General features: G+C 46.9%; 1 protein-coding gene across 2 annotated transcripts; it reads left to right on the top strand.

Annotated features, from left to right (window-relative positions):
- Positions 1 to 8,267: 8,267 nt before the first annotated feature.
- Rasl11a (RAS like family 11 member A) lies at positions 8,268 to 11,721 on the top strand. Of its 2 annotated transcripts, XM_050161899.1 has the most exons (4): positions 8,274 to 9,203; positions 9,477 to 9,533; positions 9,653 to 9,732; positions 11,013 to 11,721. In XM_050161899.1, the coding sequence occupies exons 1-4, from the start codon at positions 9,080 to 9,082 to the stop codon at positions 11,478 to 11,480; spliced, it is 729 nt and encodes a 242-aa protein (XP_050017856.1). In that variant the 5' UTR covers positions 8,274 to 9,079; the 3' UTR covers positions 11,481 to 11,721. The 2 variants fall into 2 exon arrangements, with proteins under 2 accessions (XP_050017857.1, XP_050017856.1); XM_050161900.1 differs by lacking the exon at positions 9,477 to 9,533 and having other exon boundaries at positions 8,268 to 9,203.
- The last annotated feature ends 5,126 nt before the right edge of the window (positions 11,722 to 16,847 follow it).

Here is a 16,847-nt window from a genome sequence, read left to right on the forward strand (position 1 = left end):
ACAACTTAGTGTACTGGAAATACATTCTTGATTAGAAAAATACCAAGGTAGTTGTTGTAAATCACTGGGTGGGGTGGGGTAGTTTTCATAGAAAAACTAGTGAATCTGTCAGGCGTGCCGGTGCAATGCCTTGCACTTGGAGGCTGAGGCAGGAGGGTCTTCAAGATCATCTTGAAGCAGAGAGATGACACTGTCCAAAGTGAGGGGCTGTCAGCATTCTGTGTATGTAGATCTGGTATGGTTCCCTCCTGGTGAAAATGGTGTCTTACAGCTGTATCTTCCAAAGGGGCAAACAAAACTTAAGCCAGAAGGAAGAGGGGTGGAAGTATGGCCTGGACAGTTTGCACTGGTTGGTGAGAAAAGCCCTGGTCCTTTTCCTAACCTTCCCCCAAAGCCTCACTTCTTTACAGTGGGTGGTATTGTGAGTCTAGCACAGATTTTTGAAGGGTCACATTTAAAGCCACGGCAGTCACCTTATGAATAGCGAAGTCATATGTCTTTGACCCCATTTTAAATATTTGAAGTGGCCCAGTCTCCCCATCTTTGGAACAAAATCTAGCCCTTGCCAGGTCTGGTCAGTTTCATGTTCTTTGTTCTTGGGTCTATCCAGGTTCACCCTTCGGTGCTCTTCATGTTGTATTTAGTGTCTTGGTCTTGAGCTTTTCTCAAGTCCATTTAGGTGATACTCCTAGTCCAGACTCTTAAGTGCCAGTCAGCTATGGACTTAGTTTTCTTTTGAGTGCAGAATAGCTTCCCGGCATCCAAATCTAAAATACTTCAAAATGTAGCTGCCAGCTGGCTGCTGTGTGACCTCATACCTTACTAGGTATGCATGGGGCCAAATGTTAGGGTGCACGTGTAGTGCTAGTTGGTTAAAGAAAGAAGGTATTAGATGAAATTTAAGGTCTTTGTGGCATCGGGAAGGTGCAGACTGATGGACAGAAGCCCAAACAGCCATACAAAGGCATATTTATTATTAGAAAATATTTCCTCATGTCAAGGTCCCTAAATATAATTTACATGTCACATACCCCTCTGACTAGTCCTTATGTATCATTTGCAATGCACAGTAATACAATTCTCAGGTGTGCCTGAGGTGTTTTGTGACCTATGCTCCCTAAGTAAAAAATTCTGTGGATCATGGAAAACAATCTCTTTTTCCACAAAGATTCTTCAAGGTCAAAGCACTTATAAAAAATAGCTGTTCTAATATCTACCTAGGATACAGTGACTGCTAAATTACAAGCAAGCAGCTATATAGTCAGAATTAGTACGTAATGATACTCTGATCCAAAACAAAACCCACAGTTCTCAGATGTTTCTCTCACAACCAGGGCTTTGGTTTCCTGCAGCAGGAACACAAAAGATAAGGGTTTTGCCGGAGCTCCATAAGAGTTCTTGGCTGCTGTATTTGCTATTAAGGTAAGGTAAGTGAGTGTACCAGCTAGGTGGTGGCCATCCACCTGCTTGCAAGCAACATTGGTTGGCAGCCCTGGGCAAGGCAAGGCAGGGTCTTGACCATCTGTTCTACAGCTTATATCAGAGGCCACCATCCTCTGAATAACTTACAGCCCTCTGCCTTTTTTATTGATAATAGTACCAAGGTCTTTTTTTCACCCTTTGAGACAGTATCTCTGTAGTTTCAGAGCATGTCCTGGAACTTGCTCTTTAGACCAGTCTGGCCTTAAACTCAGATATTCACCTGCCTCTGCTTCCCAAGTGCTGGGATTAAAGGCATGCACCACCACAGCCTGGCTAGTACCAAGGTTTCTTATGATCTGTTAGGGTATACTATTTCATCCTCATGACAGCTTGTGATATGTAAGGACTGCTGTGTTTTATGTATAAGTTAACTGCAAGAATCTGGCAGAGCTGAGCTTTGACACCAGTATGCACCCAAATTTCTTCAACACAGCTTGACTCCAGTAGCCAATGTGTATGAGTGGCCTTTAAAAAAATATGGTGCACGCCTTTAATCTCAGCACTAGGGAGGCAGAGGCAGGTGGATCTTTTGAGTTCGAGGCCAGTCTGGTCTACAGAGTGAGTTCCATGACAGCCAGGACTATTAGCACAGAAATCCTGTCTCAACAAAACAAAAAAAGATAGGAGACTTTTGGGTTTTTTGAGAGGGTTTTTCTGTGTAGCGCTGATGGTTTTAGAAATCACTTTGTAGGCCAAGCTGGCCTTGAATTTACAGAGATCTACCTCCTGAGCATTGGGATTTAATCCTTTAAGGTGTGTACCACCGCAGCCTGGCCAAACTGGTCTTATTTTCTGCTATGGTTTCTGGTTACCATTTTGCTCATGAATACTTGGGATTGTTTGCTCCTCCTGTGATGTGGGAAAAACTGGAGATCTAAGACAGTGCTTTGTTCTTTCCCAGAAAGTCTTGTAGTCTTCACTATCTGTTGCCTTTTCAATAACATGGCACAGGGCCAGAATGAATGATTCCTGAAGGTCCTTGTGCCCTTACAGTCTATGATTCATGATTTACCCAGACCCAAAGAGAAACCTCCATTCACAAGGGGTAATGAAGTTGACAATGGGGAAAGGAACAACCACCAGCAGAAGTGATTACAGTGGTTTTTAACCTTCCTAATGCTGTAGCCCCTCAGTACAGTCCAACCATAAAATGACTTCTTTACTATTGGTATGAGTCACAAATACCTGATGTGCAACCCCCCCCCCCCCCCCCCCCCCCGTTGCAGCCCAAAGGTTGAGAACCATTGGATTAGGGGCACTGTTATTTTAAGGACACCTATTCAGAAAATTCTTTCCATTTGGTGTACCGCAGAACAATTTCCTAAAACACAAATGGCTAAGCTGTGAATATGCATAATCTTTAAAGATAGGCTTCTTCACAGTTCTGGGTAAAAGAATGTGATTTGCTGATGGCTTGAGTTATTTTTGGCAAGTGATTAACAAGGGGACTGGAGAGATGGCTTTATGGTTAAGAGTACTGGCTGCTCTGGCAGAGGACCAGGTTTAGTTCTCAGCACCCACTCACATGGTGACACAGGACCATCTGTAGGTCTAGTCCCAGGGGATCCAAAACCCTATTCTGGCCACTGAGTATTCTGTGCAAAAGTGGTGCACATCTATAACATGGAGAAAAAAAATACAAGTTAGAGAGAGATGGCTTGGTGGTTCAGAGTATGTACTGTTCTGCCAGAGCACCTAAGTTCAGTTCCTAGCACCTGCATAGGCAGCTTGCAACTGCCTCTAACTCCAGCGCCAAGGGGATCTGACCTGAACACATACATAAATTAAAAAAGAATGTATCTTTAAAAACTGAAAAAAAGCTGGGCTTTCCTGGCTGATGCCTTTAATACAATATACAGTACCATCACTGGAGGGCTAGATCAGGCAGATCTCTGAATTCGAAGACCACCCTGGTCTACAGAACTAGTTCCAAAACAGCCAGGGCCACACAGAGAAACCCTGTGCTGAGAAAACAAAAATAGCTTTCTCTAAGGGCTTTTACCAGCATCAGTTATTAAGACTTTGCAAATTTGGCAGGAGAAAATGTAAATTAGTTTGGATTTTGTTTACTTTCATTTTTGCAATTTGTGGGGGGTGGGGCTGACTTTCTGACCATTATTGAAGTGACTTAATTCTTTAGATGATTTTTGGTTTTATGGTTTTGAATATCATATCCAGACAGTGACCCTGACCTACAAAGCCCTCCACCTGAGCTGTGGCTTTCTGACATTTTCATTGTGTGACTTCTAGCCCAGAGCTTGGATTTGGTTACTCTTTCCTTCCTTGCTGTGCCTTTGATATGCCAAGCACACCCTTCTTCAAAGCTTTTGTGCTTGGTGTTTCCTTTGCTGGAAAGCTTGTCCTACATAGATGCCTGTGGTCTGTCCCCTTACCATATTCAACCTCTGCCCAGATTTTTGTCAAGACTGTTTCTTAATGGCCTATAAAAATAGCGAGCTCCTTTATCATTTTTGTTCCTTTATAGTATTTATGACCCAATATATCTTTTTTGGGGGAAGTCTGAGTTTTTAATCAACTTATCATTTGCAGCTTCCTATGAAGGTCAGGAATACTTACTGCAGTCAACAGAGGGCAAAGAAGACCCAGCCACACAACCCTGGAAGGTAGAGAAGACAAGCCAAAGGGCACTAGGAACGGAAAGGAGGACACAAAGGACAATTGGTGGCAGGACTCTTGTTCCTGGCCACCCCACCCCCATAGTTTATTGAGGATGCAGTGAGACAGCAGTGGATTGGACAGTAATGGAGTGGCCTGCAACTTTCTGCCCTCGCATGGTCACTGACTCTTCTGATCCTGGCATCTTGTCCCTTTCTACTTGCCATTTCCTTGACTTCAGACAAGCAGCAGCCTTTCCTGTCCCTTCCCGGTCCCTTTTGTAGCTAAATCTGGTTGCTCACTACAAATCTGGCTTCCACCTCCACCATTCTGATGCAACTATCCACAGAGGCTGCCAAAATCCTGCTAGTTAGCACATTTGGAGACTTTTTTCAAATTAATTTTTTTATCTCCTTAATACTTGGCAGACCAACCAGTTTTCTTTCCCCACCACAGGTTGCTTTCTTTGGTTCTCTAGCTATCGTACCAGTCACCTATGAACCTGCTGAAAATGCAGACCACACAGGGCACAGCACACGCCTTTAGTCCCAGGTCTCGGGAGGCAGAGGCAGGTGGATCTCTGAGATTGAGGCCTGCCTGGTCTACAGAGTGAATTCCAGGACATCTAGGGTTACACAGTTGGACATCTAGGGTTACACAGTTGAGACCCTTTCTCAAAAATAAAAATCCTACCAAAAACAAACAAAACAACAAGGAATAATGCTTGAGATTGAATTCTGGCCTACACACACACACACACACAGGAAATAATATTTGAAATTTTTTTTCTTTGCTTTTTTTTTTTTTTTTTTTTTATTTTCGAGACAGGGTTTCTCTGTAGTTTTTGGTGACTGTCCTGGAACTAGCTCTTGTAGACCAGACTGGCCTCGAACTCACAGAGATCCGCCTGCCTCTGCCTCCCGAGTGCTGGGATTAAAGGCGTGCACCACCACTGCCCAGCTGAAAATTTTTTTGTAAATGCAAGTATTTTATAGTTGATGAATTAAGTTGATTCTTTCACTACAGGGTGTCTGAAAACATGCAGGAGTGTCTGATATTCAGTTCTGGTACCACAGAGTAACTGTTCTCTTGTGGTTTGTACCAGCACCCATCACAGGGCCTTGCAAGGACTGGATCTTCAGTTATTCTAATGGATAAGTTGAGATAATGGAGTTGGTAGAGGGCAGAAGCCTGATTCCTGTCCTGGGGAGAAGCTCACAGGTACAGTCTCCAAAGCATCCTTAAGCTTAGTAGTCAGGGACTTTAGACACGGTGCAAAGCATTGGTTGACTACACGTATGAAAGGTAGGTGGAAATGGTCATGAACTAGAGTGGGCCCCTGGGCAAATCTCAATGAAGAGCTTGAGTTCACGGCTAGGAAAGAGTTAATAACTTGCCCAGCCGGTATTATTTGCTATTTGCAGATTCTGCCCTTCACACTCATTCTAGCCATCCACAGATTTGTGTAGTGTTTATGCCCACGCGTTCCTATTATCTTTATAAAAACCACTCAGCCTGTCTGTGTCACATTGGCTTAAAGCTTTTACCATAGCTTTACATAACTCTGGACACAAGAATGAAACAAAATAGAACCCAGGCAGCATCGATTCAGGAGAGCCTATTTATAATTCCCCAGCGTGGTGGCTTATTGTCTTCGCTGAAGGTTCAGCTTATTTTGTGTATCTGTAAATGTGAAGAGCTTTCCCAAGGAGAATAGAGACGCATTTCAAGCTCTTCCAAGCAAGGTGCACTGTAAATTCAACCTGGAGCGTAATAACCACCCGGACAGACCAGGCTGTAGAATCTTCCTTATTGAGTGTTTAAGGCAGGGGGTTGCCACCCCCTTGAGGGTCGAGAGGCCCCTTCACAAGGGTCGCATGTCAGATATCCTGCATACAGACATTTACATTACATTTACAATTCTTTACAGTAGTAAAATTAATAGTTATGAAGTAACAACAAAATAGTTTTATGGTTGATCACCTCAACATGAGGTAGCACTGGAAGGCTGAGAACGCTGCCTTAAACTGAGGGACAGGGAATGCAGTAAATGGAGTGAAGTGATAGCCTCAAGTTTAGAACAAGGCTTCCTCTGCTTTGTTTTGTTGTTGTTTTCTCTTGGACATTCTGCTAAGGGAGTTTGTGACAGATTGAATTATCCCCTGCTCAACCCCCATTCTCTGTTTCATTTTTCATGATGTTAATAGTGTCTCTATCCAGGAGGAATCACGATCACCCACGCCAGTCATGGCCGGCATGGCCGTCCCAACCTCCTTTGCCAGCTGTTTGGATCGTCGCTCTCCTTTGTTTTAACTTGCCTGCTCTTGCTATTAAGATAAGATTTTTCTTTTAGGCGGTGTCTCATGTAACCCAGGATGGCCTCTAACTTACTATTAGTCAAGGATAGCCTTGAATTTATGATCTCTTGCCTTTATTTCCTGAGTGCTGTTTGCTGAGCTAAGGGTAGAACCCAAGCTCCAGGGTGTACTAGGCAAAGGCTCTGCCACTGAGCTATGTCCCCACCCCCAAGAACCGTTTAATTTCATAGTTAAAGAGGGAAAGCAAGGCAGGCCTCCCCTCCCTCTCTATTTCTGGACTTGATGCTCCAGAAATCATCTTGTGTCCATCAGGGAGAGGCCAAGAGACTCCAAGAAACAACAGTCCAGCCTCCACAGAGCTCCACAGCCCTGGAAAGCAGCAGTGCTTCAGTGGCTCCTTAAACGGGTCTTGTATTCTTGGTGCCCAGGTTTTTCCTTCAGTTAGGGAGGAAAGTCCCGCTTCATGTCTCTGATTAAACTGAAAGGGAAAGATGACTACCTTGGGACAAGATTAAAATCAGTACCACTTAGCTATGGCAGTTCATCCCAGGCATTTCTTGGAGCATCTTTTTCCAAGAGCATAACAATAGATGTAAACAGGACTTTTGACTATTCCATTTCATACAGTGGAGTCAACATCCATCCATCCATCCAGTCATTCAGAAGGTCAGCCAAATGTGTGCGTGCACATGCCTGAGTTTCTTTGGGGGGAGGGTTGCCCCTTTAAATATCCCCACTTGTTGGGGAAAAGGGTAGGTAGGAATCCTCCCTGTGGAAACAGCAAACAAATATTCCAACTGTAATGACAGTTGAGACTGAGACTTCCAAGGGATCCTGAGAGGCTAAGATGGAGGTAGCAATGCTGGCAGGGATCCCACTGTGTCTTCAAGGGGGGGGGGCAAGTAAGCAGAGATACATCTATTCTAGCTGACCAGGAACCTTCTGTATTCTTTAGTTGAGAAAGAAGAGGAGTAGGGCAGGCAGGGAGACACCCAGGAATGTGAGCTGAAGAAACCAGTAATGTGAAGGGCGTGGTCAAGAGGGGTCGGTCAAAGGACCTGATTCGGGCGACTTGCTGAATGGAAGCACATCCGCTAGCATTTTTTAACAGCAAAACTAGACCCCATTCTGTCCCTTGCTACATGCTGGCCCTTCCCACTATGGCTTGCTGCTCTGTCCTTAAAGGGGTGGCACGTGATAACCCCTTCTTTTGAACGTATGCTGGCCTCGTGCTTTGCTTTGGTTGACAGAACGCATCAAAGGGGATGGGGTCTGCTGTAGAGCCGTTCAGCCTCCAAGGGCCCTGTCTGCTTCCACTCACTGTCTTGGAGCTCTGCTCAGCCACTCCGAGGACAAGCCTTGCCAACCGCCTGGAAGAGCCAGCAGTTAGCTGCCAGAGTGGGTCTGGTGGAGCAAGCCAGCCTCTCATTTCCCTAGGGTTCCTAAGTTCTCTGCTACCTCCTCAGAGAGCTTAATCAAGCTTGTCAAACTGCCCTAGATTAAGAACAGAAGTAAATGCTGCACTGAGCCATTCAGTTCTGTGTGGTTTGTCATGCCGTGCAAGCTGATAAGCCCGAGATAGAGAAAGGGAATGACTAAGGGTAGGGCTGTCGGAACCACAGGAGACTGCCAGGCTTCTGTCTCGTTATGGTGGGATCCAAGAACCAGCCATATTTATTATCTCCTGTGCCCCCTTCCTCCTACTCACACCCTCTATCCTAAATTCCACCAGTACCTTCCAGGAAACGCTTGAACAGTAAAGTAGATCCAGGAGCCAAGTGTGCAGGGTGGTATTTACCGGGGTCAATCAGGCCAGAATCAAGCTCCCTGAGTCTGAGTCAGTTCACCCTAGAACTGCATGCAGAAAAGGGACTGCCTGGGTTTGGATGCTGAGCTGCAGGCAACGACTGCCCCCTAAGGGAGGTCACAGGTAAGTGACTGCAATTACCTTGGTTGATACTGAATGAGTAAATTTATTTTTTTATTATTTACTTATTTATTTATAGATGTGCGTTTGAGACAGGGTCTTATGTAGTCCATGCTGACCTCGAACTCAAACCTTATTGTAGCCAAGGAGGACCTTGAACTTCTGACCCTCCTGTCTCCACCACCTAGAGTAGCAGGTGTGTATGCCAGCACACCCAGTTTACAGGGTGCTTAAGATCAAATCTAGAGTTCCTGTCAGCACTCTGACAATCAAAGGCACAAAAAATGGATCTCTTCTTCCCTTTGTCCCACAAACATCCAGTCAGTTGCCGCTTTTGCTCTTTCTGGAGGTTCAGCTCCATTCTCAGGTTCACGCTCCAGGCTAGTGGTCCAGGCTGACCGCCGCGGCAGCGGGTGCCATCAGGACCCGGCAGGCACAATTTGAACAGAGACTCCCTTGGGCTCCATCGCCTGGGACCCGCGCAACTGGGTGAGCTGAGCGCGTCAGGCAGCCAGGTGGTACGCACGCCCGCGGGTGACGGTCCCCTGCCCGCGCGACTCCCACCCCTCCAGGAAGGGGCGGGGAGTAGGAGGCGCTAAAGGCGGCCACCACACTCCCCGAGCTCTTTAAAAACCGAGAGCCGGGGACAACTCTGCTGGCCGCGCTGCATCCTGTGGCGCCCTGAGTTGCCGCGTGTCCAGTCGGCTATCCTGCAGCGCGGTCCCGGGACGCGCCCATGCGTCCACCAACCATGTCTGGGCACTTTCTGCTGGCTCCCATTCCCGAATCCTCCTCCGACTACCTCCTGCCCAAGGACATCAAACTGGCGGTGCTAGGCGCGGGTCGTGTAGGCAAAAGCGGTGAGTGGGGCAAGGGAGTGCGCTGCCCAACGACAGCAGGGGTCGGTCCCCACCCCCGGGGATGCGGGAAGACCACCGCCTGTCTTCTCTGACAATCCACTCCTGAGCTCTGGATGGGGTTGGCGGCTGTTGAGGGTCACTCCAGTCTCATCCGTCGTGTACCGTGGGGAAGTCAATTTCCCCCGGGAACTTGGGGAAACGTGTGCTGTTCCGGTGAGGGTGACCAACTTGACCCACTTCTTAAGTCGATTCCCCCCCCCCCCCACTTTTCAGCAATGATTGTGCGCTTCTTGACAAAGAGATTCATCGGCGACTACGAACCCAACACAGGTTAGATGGCTTCATGCTCCTTGATTTTTGTGCTTAAGTCAGTCTGTCCTCCCTCTCTCCTCTTTCTTTCGCTGATCCGAGCGTGGGAACTCAAATGCAAACTCCTCTTCGTTGTACAGGCAAACTGTATTCAAGACTCGTCTATGTGGAGGGGGACCAGCTATCTCTGCAGATCCAGGACACTCCGGGGGGTATCCAGGTAAGGGTTGTCAGTAGGGTGTGTAGTGTGTGTTGTGCAGCTGCATCTAACATTGAGGCGATTGCCTCTGGGTCCCAGGTGAGATGTTTCAGCATGTCAAATGTGCATTTAAATGTAGGCGGTGTGTGTGTGTGTGTGTGTGTGTGTGTGTGTGTGTGTGTGTGTGTGTGTAGGCTGTCTGTCACAGGTGAGCTGAGGGTTGGGATGTTGGATGCCCTCCAAGGGGGAAGGGAATAGTTGATCAGAACTAGTTTGCTTTTAAACACAACTTTTAATTACCTAGTTATTTTAAAGATTGTGTTTTTCTATGTAGCCCTGGCTGACCTATCACTTGCTTTGTAGATCAGGCCTGACTTGGATTTACTATAATCTTTGATGCCTCAGCCTCCCAAGTGTGGGGATTACAGGTTAAGGCACATTCCTCCCCATCAGCGGTCACCCTCAGCAATAGCTTCTTTTGCAGCTCTGGCTGATCATAATTGCCTGGGCTGCTTAGGCAGGTATGAACACTTTCAGAGAACATTCAGGAGCAATTTAAAGACAACAGCTCGGGGGTGGGGGTGGGGGGTGTAGGGATGTGTGGTGGTGATGGTGGTGGCTATAGCTGGGGATGTAGCCCAGTAGTAAGGACTTGCTCACAGGTCCAGGGTTCAAATCCTAGCCCCACATTAAAGGAGCAAGCAGTAGGTGGGATTCTGGAGGGAAAGCGCCTGCTTCCTGGCCAGGGCTGCCAAAAAGGTTAGGGGCTGTTTCTCCAAGCCAGTAATTGCAATCAGATAACCTCTTGGCCATCAGTCAAGAATGCAACTTAATTAATTGCTCAGTCCTTCTGGGGAGGAAAGGTCGCATGGAAGAGTGCAGAGAAAGGAATTTGTTTCTGTAACATTCTCAAGAAGATGACTGCTAAAAATATTTTTTTATGGGCTTGGAAATAGATATTTATGTTGGATTGTTTCCAGAGTTTTGTTTGTTATGAATTAGTTCCCTGAAAACTAAGCCATTCTGGTCTGTAATTATTCCTAAGTCATCAGAGTTCATTGGAGACTGTGTGTTGAGTGGGGGGTGGAGTGGGGGGGGTGTTAGATGTGTACATCCATACCAGCTCTGAAAAGAATCCAGGGCAAGCCTTGATCTGAGGCTTTCTCTGTAAAAGCCTCTGGCAGAAATGAGGCCTGACAACTGCATTTAGCCATGACTCCACCTGGTCAGTGTTCCCTCGAGGGTTACTCCAGTGTCATGTTTGAGCATCTTTGACCAGGTTACATTTTGTTCTTCCTCAGGCCCAAGACAACCTCAGTCAAACGGTGGATTCCCTGTCCAAGTGCGTGCAGTGGGCCGAGGGCTTTCTGCTGGTCTATTCCATCACAGACTATGAGAGCTACCAGTCCATTCGGCCCCTTTACCAGAATATCCGGAAGGTCCACCCTGATGGGAAAGCCCCTGTCATCATTGTGGGCAACAAAGCAGACCTTTTGCATGCCCGGCAGGTGCAGACACAGGACGGTCTTCAGCTAGCCAATGAGCTAGGCAGTCTCTTCCTTGAAATTTCCACTAGTGAAAACTACGAAGATGTCTGTGACGTGTTTCAACATCTCTGCAAAGAAGTGAGCAAGCTGCACAGCCTCAGTGGGGAGCGGAGGAGGGCCTCCATCATCCCCCGGCCTCGCTCCCCCAACATGCAGGACTTGAAGAGGCGCTTCAGGCAGGCCCTGTCCTCCAAAGTAAAAGCCCCCTCTGCTCTGGGTTGAGCCATCTCAGATAGACTGGTGACTTTTATTATTATTATTACTATTAAGCATTTGTGCAGCCACAAAGACTGGGCCTTTCCCCTTTAAAACATATTGAGAGTTTATTTTTATAATATTTTATTGGCTTTCAAGTGTATGTGTATTTCTGAAAATTCAAACAATGATTGACTAGAAGTTGGATTTTTTTTTTTTTACTGTAACTGTTAGCCACTTTTCCATTAAAGGCAAAATGGCAGTACGATTCCTTGTTTTCTGAATGTCTTTTTATAGAAATCTTGCTTGCACCAGAGCCCAGAAGTGCTCAGTGCTTGGCCTTGAGTCTGAACTCTGATTGGTGTCTTGCAGTAGGGAGGGGGTCATGCCGAGGGAGTCAGCTGTGGGAGAGAAGTATGCAGAGGAGGGAAGGGGGTTTGAATAGCTACAGGATGTTCTTAATTGAGGCAGTTCTTCACAGTCAGGAAGTTAACGCTGGTTTTACAGCACAGGGATACATTGGGAACTGATGGCCAAATGCTACAAACTCCCATTATTACTTACTTATCTGTACAAATGACAGTGTAGCCTCTGCAAGAAATATTTTAGAAAACAAAAGCCCAGCTAGATGCTGGCACATGCCTGGGACTCTAGCGCCCAGAAGTCTGGGGCAGAAGCGCAAGTGTCAGACCCAGCCTGAACCACGTATGGAAATTCTGTCCTAACACCAGCATCAGGGGATGGAGCTCAGTGGTAAAAGGCAGGTTTAGTGGGCTCACGGTCCTTGGTTTGATTCCCCAGTACTGTCCAGAGAGGAAAGAAAATCCCCTTTCCCAGGACTATGTCAGTAAGTGAGCCTTACCCTCCGAGAGTGGCCTCCATTCTCCTCCCTGCCTGCATCCCAGACCCTCTGCTGTATATGGAAATAAAATGGCCAAAGACGACTTTCTTGGGCTCACAATCCAGAGTGGGAGAGCAGTGCGACATGATTTCCCCGTGAAGACACTACATGGCTGAGGGGCACTGACTGCCTGGTGAACACGGTCCAAAGCGGTTGGCATCTCCTTCAACATCACGGTGGAAGCCTCTGGGAAAAAGTATAATTAACGTTTGAGGTGTATCTTGTTTGGAGAGGTATTGGGAGTTGAACCCAGGGCCTTACACTCCAGCGCTGAGCTTCACCCCGCCTTTAGGAAGAAGCTGACTTGCTGGGCATTATGGACACTGAGTGAAACAAGGAGGGGGGAGTACAGGGGTTGAAGGGTGAGCCTGAGCTTTAGCGCCTCAGGACCCTGTTAGGGAGAACCTGGCCTCAGCTTCAGCTTTCAAGGCACTGGGAAACTCAAGTGTATACAGGTCTTGAAATGCAGAGTTTAGATCAGTAAGTGGAACACTAACTTACAGATGGAGTCTAATAAGGCTCACGGGACACTGCTGGAGGATGAGACTCCTCTCCAGGCACCGGCACTGTCAGTACTGTGAGATCCACCTGCCTCTGCTTCTGCCTCTGCCTCCCAAGGGCTAGGATTAAAGGCAGGTGCCACCACTGCCCAGCCACATCTTTTTTGTTATGATTTTATTTATTTATATTTATTATGTATACAATATTCTGTCTGTGTGTATGACTGTAGGCCAGAAGAGGGCACCAGATCTCATTACAGATGGTTGTGAGCCACCATGTGGTTGCTGGAAATAGAACTCAGGACCTTTGGAAGAGCAGGCAATGCTCTTAACCGCTGAGCCATCTCTCCAGCCTCCTGTTATGATTTATTTTATTTATTATATATACAGTATTCTGTCTGCAAGTTTGCCTGAATGCCAGAAGAGAGCATCAGATATCACTTTAGAAGATTGTGAACCATCATGTGGTTGCTGAGAACTGAACTCATAACCTCTGGAAGAGCAGTCACTGCTCTTAACCTCCGGGTCCCTGTGTAACATCTTTCTAATTTTTCATACCAGAACAACCTCACCAATAGCAGTTCTTGGTCGATTTTCATGACTGAACACACTTAACTGGGTCCCAGTTACCTATGGCAGACAATATAAATGAGCAATATCATGAAGATTATGTATCATCTCTCCAGTTTCATTATCTTCTCTCTCCAACACACAGACATGCACATGTATACACATACACACACATGTATATATACACACACACTCCACCTGACAATTGACACAATAGGACTGTGTGCCATCCTCAATATAGCCCAGGCTCTTCCTATAGGACTATGTGCATTCTCAGTATACCCCAGACTCTTCCCATAGGACGGTGTGCATTCTCAGTATACCCCAGACTCTTCCCATAGGACGGTGTGCATTCTCAGTATACCCCAGACTCTTCCAATAGGACTGTGTGCATTCTCAGTATACCCCAGGCTCTTCCAATAGGACTGTGTGCATTCTCAGTATACCCCAGGCTCTTCCAATAGGACTGTGTGCATTCTCAGTATACCCCAGGCTCTTCCAATAGGACTGTGTGCATTCTCAGTATACCCCAGGCTCTTCCATGCTCCCCACCTTGGCACAAACTCTCCCTAGGCCTCACATACTTTCACCTAGTCCTTATCTAAGTAAGCACTAACTAACTTTTCTTCCAAGACTCATGTCACATGCTGCATGTTAGAGTCAGCTCTGGGATGCCTTTTTTGGGTCCTTATCCGAGCTCTATCACCCAGTGGCACCAGAAACACTCATGTTAGAAAGAATGCCCCCAAGGGCAGTAACCGTATTTTATGACTTAGTATACTGGCTTCATTCTGCTAATACCCACAGACTAGGAGGTATTTTGTTTTCATTTGTCTTGTCTTGTTTCGACATGGTCTCTTGTAACCCAAGCGAGTCTTGAATTCCATGTGTACCTTGCTTGATCCTTCTGCTCCCACCTCTAGAGTACTGGGATGTTGTGGAATAGAATATTTGTCTAACTATGTAAAGACGTGTTGCTGTTTTACCTTGCCTGCCTAAGGCACCTGATCGATCTAATGAAAAGCTGAACGGCCAATAGCTAGGCAGAGGAGGGAGAGGCAGGGTTGGTGGGCAGAGAGAAAAGGGGAGTCAGCCAGCCAGCCAGCCAGCTGGGTACCAGCCAGCCAGATGTGGAAGAAGCAGGAAAGCAGGATGGATAATACGTGGATGAGGTAAACAAGCCTCGGGCAGCACACAGATGAATAGCTATGAGTTTATTTAAGCTAAAGAAAGAAAAAAATGTTAGCTAGAGACAAGCTAAGGTTGAGCATTTGTGATTAGTCTCCGTGTCATGAACCGGGGGCTGGCGGTCTAAGAAAGCCATGTACACTGGGGTTACAGGCATGCACCAACACACCCAGGTTTTTGCAGGGCTGGAGACTAAACCCAGGGCTCACTGTAAGAGAGCACTCTACCAGCTGAGGTATGTCCCCAGCCGGGAATAATCATTTTTCAATAAACATACAACAGAATGAATGTTCTATTCTCTTATTCGTGCCAAAGGAAAATCATAGGAAATTATAAGGAAGCGAATGAGGACACCTGCAAAACAAGGACGGAAGGTGTTTTAAATGACTTTTACTAAGCAAAAAGCAGACAGTTCAGCAGCTGGAGACGCAGCCCGCGACATCACTGTGCCAAGATGCTGGGGAAAATCATCTTCAAAGGAAGAAAGGCTGGTTTCACTCACCAGTTCAGGGCTTCAGTGCATGGCCACTTGGCTTTTTTTTTTTTTTTTTTTTTTTTTGTTTTTCGAGACAGGGTTTCTCTGTGGCTTTGGAGCCTGTCCTGGAACTAGCTCTGTAGACCAGGCTGGTCTCGAACTCACAGAGATCCGCCTGCCTCTGCCTCCCAAGTGCTGGGATTAAAGGCCTCAAACTCACAGAGATCCGCCTGCCTCTGCCTCCCTAGTGCTGGGATTAAAGGCGTGCGCCACCATCGCCCAGCCACTTGGCCCATTTTCTTGGGCTTGCATGGAGACAGAATGTAATAGCAGGAACCTATGGGACTGCAGAGCTTCGGGGTGTGTTGTTGCTGGCAAGCAGTGAGGGAGAAGAAAGGGGGCTGGAGTCCCATGATACCTTTCAAGGACACAGCCCCAGTGATCTAACTTCCCCGTTAGACTCCAGTTCCTAAAGTTTCCATGATGGTAGGCAGCCAAGGTTTTGACACGGGACTGTGATAACATTCTAGATCCAGTCCATAACACAGGCCATTACTCTTCCACCCAAGCATGCCTCTTCCCAGACCTGCAATATCAAAGAAAGTCAAGAAAATGAAACAGTTCGTGTCTAAGCGAGTATGTAAACAGGATCTGGTAGTACAGGCCTACAGTATCAGCTCCCGGGGAGGCCAAGGCAGGAGAACTGTCAGTTCAAGGTCAGCCTGGCCAACTTACTCTCAAAATAAAAAGTAAAAGGAGAGCTGGGGATACAGCTGGGTTGTAGAGTGTTTACCCAGCATGTGTCATAGTGGGAGGGGACAGGTTCTAAACACTGAAAAATGTTACTTAGAATCCTTTCATCTTTGGAAACATAGTTTAATTCCTCCATTGGGTTTCACCACCTCTGAACAAAGGTGACTGTTCCCATTGTTACATGGTTCAGCTTCTTCCTTATGTGTCTTAGCTTGTGCATTGTAGACTCAGGAACAGCTGAGTCTCTGATCATCGCCATGACTACAGCCAGTTCAGATCACTGCCTGGTGTCAGGGCCCCTTCTGCTAGCAACGATCTAAGATCAGACACCCGATTAGGATATTTTCAATAAGAAAGCCAAGCAACAGGTTTGGCTCACAGGGCTCAAAAGATGATTCCCAGGGCAGTTTCAAACAGAGTCCTGGGCTCCGTGCACTCAGCCAGGCTGATGGGCTAAGGGGAGGGTGTAACGCCATATATTTCTGCCCACTGCATCACAAGTAGCAGATTCCCTAGGACCCCAAGGCTTCCACAAGTGGATTCGGTTCCCCAGAAATGACAACAGGAAAACAGATTGACCACTCTTACAGAGCTTAATGGCTGGTCGTCCCTGTCCCAGCCTCATGCTGATTGGTGGCCTGGTCCCCTGGGGCTCATAATGTTTAGAGAGTATCTAGGAAGCTCCTGGGATGGTTGTCTTGGAGATGGAGGATATAAGCACGGCATTCATGAGGAAGTGGGGAGCTGTTGGATCTGTGTGTTAGGAAGAAAATCTGAGGATTTGGACTCAGTTGGGCCATCAAGAGGAAGCTTGCTCACTCTAAGCCAACCCCACAAAAATGAAGGGAGAAGAGGCACAAAAAAAAAAATCCAAACGCCATCATCTGTGTTCCAGGATAGAAGTCCCAGAACTCGGGACAGAAACACGGAAGGATGTTGACCATGTGGGTGGGAGTGCAGAGGACAGTATCCACAGACTTATATCCTGTGAGGTGTCATATACCTCC

The sequence above is a fragment of the Alexandromys fortis genome, unplaced genomic scaffold, assembly GCF_014885135.2.
Source record: "Alexandromys fortis isolate MF-2015 unplaced genomic scaffold, M_Fortis_MF-2015_v1.1 scaffold_118, whole genome shotgun sequence".
NCBI classification, from domain to species: Eukaryota; Metazoa; Chordata; class Mammalia; order Rodentia; family Cricetidae; genus Alexandromys; species Alexandromys fortis.

What these genes read in the sequence shown, in the direction of transcription:
- Rasl11a (XM_050161899.1), top strand. Translation starts at nt 9,080, where the DNA reads ATGCGTCCACCAACCATGTCTGGGCACTTTCTGCTGGCTCCCATTCCC. An exon ending in CGACTACGAACCCAACACAG is followed by an intron (nt 9,534 to 9,652) that starts GTTAGATGGCTT and finishes TTCGTTGTACAG; the next exon opens with GCAAACTGTATTCAAGACTC. An exon ending in ACACTCCGGGGGGTATCCAG is followed by an intron (nt 9,733 to 11,012) that starts GTAAGGGTTGTC and finishes GTTCTTCCTCAG; the next exon opens with GCCCAAGACAACCTCAGTCA.